This window comes from Enhydra lutris, unplaced genomic scaffold, assembly GCF_002288905.1.
Source record: "Enhydra lutris kenyoni isolate GAN:26980312 unplaced genomic scaffold, ASM228890v2 scaffoldscaffold34, whole genome shotgun sequence".
NCBI classification, from domain to species: Eukaryota; Metazoa; Chordata; class Mammalia; order Carnivora; family Mustelidae; genus Enhydra; species Enhydra lutris.
The window spans coordinates 25,537,833-25,545,361 of NW_019154118.1; the positions used below are offsets into that span (position 1 = coordinate 25,537,833).

Genomic DNA, 7,529 nt, shown 5'->3' on the forward strand with positions numbered 1-7,529 from the left:
TCCTGTCCTCAGATAAGCTCAGATAACAAGTCAACTGCAATTTGGGGTGGCATATGTAAGAACAGAGGTATGCACAAGGTACTGTGAAGGAAATTAAATTACTTGAGGTTGATGGGAAAAGGAAGACAGTCAGGGACTATACAACAGGGAAGAAGATGTAGGAACTGAGCTTTAAGCATGAATGAGATTTAAATAAGCAGAAAACAAACGAGAGCATTCCAGAAAGGGACAACCTAATGCAAATTCACCAAGTTGTCCTACAGCAAATGGAAGTGGCCAAGATTTCAAAATGGCGGTAACCCAAGGTGAGAAGGAGAAATGATACTGGTGAGGTAAGGAGCCAGGATTTAATGGGACCTCCATTCTGTATTCATAAGTTATTCCATACTCGCAATTCAGATTTTAAGGCAGGGTAGAGAGAGGATCAGATTTGTTTAGAAAAACTGCTCTGGCACCGGTGTGGAGGATGCCTCAGAAGGACCTGACATAAGAGAAGGGGGTTAATTTATAGGCCTTTGCAATGTAGTCTATTCAAGAGATGAAAAGGACCTGACCCAAGGAAGGGGCAGTAGTAGGTAAAAGATATATTTGATAAATACTTTGGAAATAGAATTTTGAAAACAGATCAGAGATGGGTACCAGATTTTAGAGTGGTAGAAGGAACACAGGAGGAGAGAGAAAAGGGGACGGGGAGATAAGCCAAATGACTTTGATTTTAGATTTTCTGAATTCTGAGAGCTCTAGAACATTCAGGAAGAGAGTTCCAAAAACAGAATAGACTCCAGGAGAGTAGTAATCCTGTAGATGGGTCACCTAGATTCACAGGAGTTCAATTTACATGATAGAACATGAGATTAATTTGCAAGAGATATGAATATGCATGAGATGCAAATATATGAGATAAACTTAAATGAGATAAATCACCTGGATTTACACAACACGTGGAGTGTGGAGCGTTGGGCACTGGTGGATGGTAGCTGAAACCGTGGCCTGGATCAGCTTACCCAGACTGAAGTGGAATAAATCTGGACTTGTAATGTAGAGCATGATGACTGTGGTTAAGACTGTATTGTATATTTGAGAGTTGCTAAGTTCTCATCACTGGGGGGAAAAACTTGTATCTACGAGAGGTGATAGTTATCAACTAGGGGTGATCATTTTATAATTCGTACTTCCTATATCAAATCTTTACATTGTATACCTTAAGCTACACAATATTATATACCAATTACATCTCAATGAAACTGGAAAAAATAAAAAAGTAAAGCCCAAGGACAAAGCCATGGAGAGCACTAATTCAAGGGGACCTTAGGGGACATTGTTTTAAAAGCAGATTCCTGCGGAAATTTAGACCAGTGGCGTTCAGTATTGCCGAACATACTCGGGAGTAAGTGAAGGGTGCTGAGCCTTGTAGGTTCGACAGCAGTGATCATCGAGCCTCCCTGTGGAGGGTCAGTTTTGGGTTGGGGGTAAATGAGGGGTGAAGAAATCGAGACCGTGACTATTCCATTTTTCTAGAAGCTTGACTTGGAAGGGAAAGAAAAAAAAGATTTATAATAACTGGATGAGATAGGCAAGTCATGGATTATCTTGATATGACAGATGGTCAGCGAAAGCTCTGTGAGGTAGTGATTTGCCCAGGGTCAGCCACGGGTCAGGAGCAGAAACAAAATGAAATCCCCGGTCTTTGGATTCTGAATTCAGACTTCCTTCTTCTCGCCCACCCGAGTGATTGTAAGACCATCCCGTGTAGCGGACGTGACCATCATCAGTCAGTGTAGACGAGACCGTGGCGTATCTCCTCCAAAAGCTAAGTGTTATTATGTTGGAGAGGGGGTAGGGAGAGGGAAGAATTATTTTCCCTGTTTGCCCGAACTTGTGAAATGTGCACAGGAAAACTTCATTTTAAGCCTCATTTGGCCTGTTTCCTCGGCTGGCTGTGAATGTTCCGGCAGCCAACTCCTGTTTTCCTCCTTAGCTATGGCCCTGACAGCCTGGTGCGCCTACTGTGATTTTAATTCGTTACCCGACCAAGGATGATAAAAAATAATTGCATTCCCAAGTACACCCATATTGCAGGTCAATTACTTAACTGCCTGAAATCCTTTGTCATTTGGTCAACATGCATCAGATAGACTCTTTCTTACTCGATCGAAGCTATGCATATAATTGAGGGTTTTCTTTGTGGAGATTAAGGCAACTGTCCTTGCAGTGATGCACGGGCTGTTGGAATCGGAACAGCCATCTGCAGTGACACGGATTATGTAATATTCCTTGTCTTCATGTAAAGATAAGCCTCCCTCCCATGCAAGATTGAGGAAACCAGGTTCTATTCTGAACTCAAACACTGAACTTGAGTCAGCAACCCTTGGCCCTCCTCACCAAGGACATAGAGTCCTAGAAGCAGAATCAGAAGCAGTGCTTTGCAATGCTTGGAGTCCAAGCTCACCTGGAGGGTGGTATCCATCTTAGAAGGGATTAAGTCAGTAGAGTGTACTCACATGCCTTGTCAATGAGCCTGGCCTATGAATGGACTTTTTGTCCTAGTAATTCAAACCCAAATATCTGTTCCTAAGTAGATTTGCGTCCCCCTCTAAGAAGCAGCAAGTTAAAGAATGGTATTTCATGAAATAGATGGTAAGCTTCTTAAGAGTGGGAATCCTGGGGTGCCTGGGTGGCTCAGTGGGTTGGGCCTCTGCCTTCAGCTCAGGTCATATCTCAAGCTCCTGAGTTTGAGCCCCACATTGGGCTCTCTGCGCAGCGAGAAGCCCGTTTCCCCTCTCTCTCTGCCTGCCTCTCTGCCTGCTTGTGATCTCTCCCTCTCTGTCAAATAAATAAATAAAATCTTCAAAAAAAAGAGTGGGAATCCTGTCTCATACTTATTTCATAAGAATTAAAGTAAAATCAGTATGTGTAATAATTGTTACATCCCATAGATTAATAAGTGTTATGAGCTGATTCGTACTGTTCAGCATATAACCATGCCCAGTGAATGACTGCCGATTGATTTCGTCCCATTCTAAATACCTTAGCAAATTAACTGCAAATTTTAAGTTGAATTAATGCCCTCTCTGGAATACTAATGACTCCGGAGGAAGCTGCCCGCAGGGTTTGTTGACTGCAGAGCTATTCTGAGTTTGATACATATGGGAAAAACCAACGAAAAGATGGCAGTTTCCCTTAGACATTTTCCTTTTTTTTTTTTTTTTGCCTGTTAGTTGGACCTACTATCTAGTGACATCAATCATCGTGGGAGGAATAGGTTTACATAAAGTAGATATTTGTGGACTTTGTTTATTTGACTCCATTATTAAATGGATTTATAAAAATAAGAACTTAGCAATGGCAATGTCTTCTCCTCTTCTTCTGCACTCTGAAGTTCACGCCTAGCCTGTCTTCCCCCATCCCTTTGCATCCCTGCAAGTTAGGGGGAAGTGCACCTGAGATTAAAAAGCCTTAAGTGGGGGCGGGGCACCTGGGTGGTTCAGTCGGTTAAGCCTCAGACTCATGATTTCCCATCCGGTCCTGATCTTGGGTGGTGGGATTGAGCCCCGAGTCCAGCTCCACACCGAGCACGGTATCTGCTTATGACTCTCTCTCTCCGCCCCTACCACCACTCATACACACACACTCTCAACTAAATAAATAAATAAAATCTTTTAAAAAAAAGCCTTAAGTGGAGCCCATAAGAGTTGGTGATTTTTTTTTTTTTTTTTTTTATGAGAGCATAGGTTTTTTCTTGAGCCAGGAGCCCTTCCTGCATCCTCTGTTCTGTGCGAAGTATGCCCTGGGCTTGACAGGGTCACAGCCCAGCCTGATGGCCCAACTGAGGCTTTGGTGGAGCGAACAGACCTAAAGTTCAAGTGGATGTGGGACAGGAGCCCCCTCTGGAGAGGAGCCCGTTGGCTGCTCTCAGAGTGAAAGCCCCTCAGTGTCCTTCCTAAGTTCCTAACTGGGTTACAGCTCTGCTGAAAACTCCGTAAGCTGCACATCCAGACAAGGAATGCTGATTGACCAGCATACTCACAGATCTCACTGGGTGGCGTGGCTTGAATCCTGATTTCCATTCATTGCTAAGGAAATGCAGGAAAGCTGTAGCTTTGAATCAGTGGCAGCTTTTGCCATCTGTAAAAGTGAAGGGTACTGCTATTTTAATGAACAAATCCAACGATGATATATTCAAATCTTAGTTTGGCCAGTAGGGCATGGAGCCTAGCACTATACCTGACATATACTAAGTGCTCAAAAAATACCCATCCGTTGAATAAAGAGTGAATATCTTGCTCACTCTGCCATCCCTCCCTCCCACCACCCACACCCCCACACACACTCATGCCAGATTTTTAACCTGGGAAGAAATGAATGCACTTGAGTGTCATCCTCATGACTTCTGTGACTCTTTATACAAATTTATTTTGAGGGGGGCTCTACCTAGTCAAAAAGTATTAAAACATGGAAGTATTCATTCTACTTATTCCCCAGTATGTATAATTAGTTCATAAGTAAGTTCAATACATGGAGCAAAGGTAGAAAAGAATTTTTATTTATTTTTCATTTTTCAAATTTATTTTTTAAAAGATTATTTATTTATTTATTTGAGAGAGAGAGGGTGAGCCAAGCAGGGGGGAGGGGCAGAGGAAGAAGCAGACACCCCAGTGAGCAGGGAGCCCAATATGGGGCTTGATCCCAGGACCCTGGGATCGTGACCTGAGCTGAAGGCAGATGCTTAACTGACTGAGCCACCCAGATGCCCCAGAAAAGAATTTTTAATACTAACTGTTTTAAATCATGTGGACATGGGATCTGTATGTATTGATGTGTAAACTGTGGTTAAATTATGGTATATTTCTCTTATGGAGTGCTAAACTGCTGTTAAAAATGATGATTTAGAGCTGTGTCTATTGACATGGATTAATGTTCATGATATTTTGTTATAAGGAAGAGGCAGTTTGATTATAATCCTTTGTGACTTGGCATAAGTGTTATTTCTTGGACTGTTCCTTCCTTATGATTACCTCTTACCCCACTGTGTCCTCAGGGTGAATGCCAGTTTCCTTCTCATTATTCTTTTAACCAGTGCTTATTGAGCACCAACTGTGTGCCTTGTGCAAGTCTCCATTCTCGCCCTGGTATGTTTTAGTGATCTGTTTGTGGGTCTGCTTTCCCCACTGGAATGGGAGTTCCTTGAAGGAGGACATGGTTTTGTCTTTGTTTCCAGAGACATTTTGGTATTTGATAAGTGCAGACTAAGTGAATGAGAAGAAAAAGGAAACTAAGTAACAAAGTGAGAACACCACCAACATAAAACAAGAGTATGCTGTTAGAGAAAAGAGGTTTCTAGGGAAAAATGGATATTACATACCATGAGAACCCTGCTGAATCACTTGGATTTCTGTAATCCAGAAGAAATGGTTGTGACTCCTTATAAGTGGATATATGTTATAATATGTCCATAACTAATATGTATAATTATATATATATGTATTCCCCATTGTTCCCAGTGAATATGATGTATTCAGCATGTAAATTCAAATGTGCATATGAAAATGTATGTATGTATGTAACTTCCATGTTTATGGGGCTTTCTTTTCAACACACTGTAGCCTCACCAACCACTTCCCCCTGACACTGGATTGCCTGGCCAAGAAAAAGAAGGGTGTTAGAGCCTAATATTCTTAACATTTGTAGTCTTTCTGGAATTGTTGAAGATAAATATATTTATTTCGTGGAAACTTATTACCTCAGTATGTCATGTCATGTCTGCTGTCTCAGGATTTCAAAGTCAAGAACATACCCGTCTCCATGTAGTGATAATCTAAATCCAGAAAACTGCCGAAGGGGGCAGCAGTGATTTACCCATACAGCTTACTGAAAAATCCAGACACCTGGACTAACATTGCCTCTCTGTTCCTCCAACTGCCTTTTCCCCTCTCTGAGTCCTCATTCTTGATCTGAGGAGAGATATGTGAGGGGAAGGCTGCCTTTGGGAAGTGTGATGCCGTATCCAAGGAACCGGTATTTTCCCCCCCAAGACCTTCTGTGTAGAGACACTGGGTGGTGGTGTCTGTCCCTGTGATGAAGAGAGTAAGGTCCTGGTAGAATTGCTTGTGAAGATGAGGGAGGTGACGGGAAGAAAGGGAGACGGATGATATCCCCTAGTTGGGGCTTTGCCTACTCTCCTCTGGGGGGCCTGCTAATTTGTCTCTGTGTTACCACAGCATGGGGGAAAGAGAAAGGAGGAGGGCATCACCCTGGCGAGGGGACTGCTGGACAAATATGGGGCCGAAGCTGTTTCTCTGCCTGGAGGCGTGCAGGCTGAGTCCCACGTGGACTTACGGTGCCCCAGGTGTGTCCACATCCCCAAATGAGGCCTGGAGCCACTGCGGGGGAGGGGCCCCTCCCTCACTGAACAGGGCAGGTGGGACAGACCACCCGCCCACAGTCCACATTCTGGGTCCTAGAAAAGTGGCCCTGGATGCCTGTCGAGAGAGCTGAGAACTTTCTCAGCCAAGGAAGATGACATGACATTTCCTCTCTCTTCCTCTTCCCTACCCTGACTGGGAAGCGGGCGTGTAGGGAAGGAGGTGAGAGGCAGGCGTGATCCATCCTTCACATGGTGAACTGGAAGTAGGACTGGGGAGGGGACCTCGTCCAGGAAGAGCTTTGAATCCAGTGGGAAATTGAAGTTCAAACATTAATAGGGCCGATTCCTAGACATTTTTGAAATGTCTCCCCTGAGACAGTTTTGGAAGGCAAAGTGACTAAAGTGTTACAGAACCTAGTCAGGAGGAAAGATGGGTCTGACCCAGTATCACAGGGAGGCAACTGTAAGGAAAAACTGTTTCTCTTTTTAATCCCGATCATTGAGACCCCTCAGCCAGTAAACTGGCTGCACCGTCTGATGTCCCATCCCCTGGGAAGCCGCCCTGATTTTTGGAGGGAGCCACTCTTTTCCTCGAGCTGATCTTAGCAACAGTTGTTAGTGGGTGACAAGCTCTGCTTTTCAGGGGACTGTATTAAAAAGGTGCTCATTAGCCATTGATATTTAATGTGAATGTCTTTTTGTTTTTAATGTGAATTTTTTTTACTGTAACTTTGTTTAGGGGGGGATGGGCAGAGGGAGAGAGAGAATCCCAAGCAGGCTGCATGCCCAGCACAGAGCCCGATGCGGGGCTCAATCTCACGATGGTGAGATCATGACCTGAGCCACCCAGGCACCCCGATTTAGAGCTCTTTTTTATTTCAGGAACCTCTGGAGGTTGTAATGATGCAACACACTCCTGTTCTCACACATTCCAGAGATGTCAGTCAGAGCCATGCATGGCGCTCCCAGCACGCTCAGCAAAGACACGGGGAACGTGGCTGCTGGGTTGACAGGACAAAACGTTTCCAAAACGGTGAGTTTTTGAGAGCCTCTGTCAGGCAGATGGGAGCTGGGGGCAGGGCTCATGGGCAAAGAGTGCTCTGAAGCCTTCCCTTCTCCCTCTCCTCTCTCCTCTGCCAGACCATGTAGATCCCTGCTCTTTCCT

The 7,529-nt window shown here is 44.2% G+C and overlaps 1 protein-coding gene across 1 annotated transcript in view; it reads left to right on the forward strand.

Moving 5' to 3' along the window:
• LOC111153918 (CWF19 like 2, cell cycle control (S. pombe)) overlaps positions 1–7,273 on the forward strand; it is a 162,646-nt gene extending 155,373 nt beyond the window's left edge. Inside the window, exon 19 of the mRNA XM_022513231.1 lies at positions 7,247–7,273. Within this exon, the coding sequence (XP_022368939.1) occupies positions 7,247–7,248 (2 nt within the window). The 3' untranslated portion in view covers positions 7,249–7,273. The remainder of the gene's footprint in view (positions 1–7,246) is intronic.
• Positions 7,274–7,529: the final 256 nt, after the last annotated feature.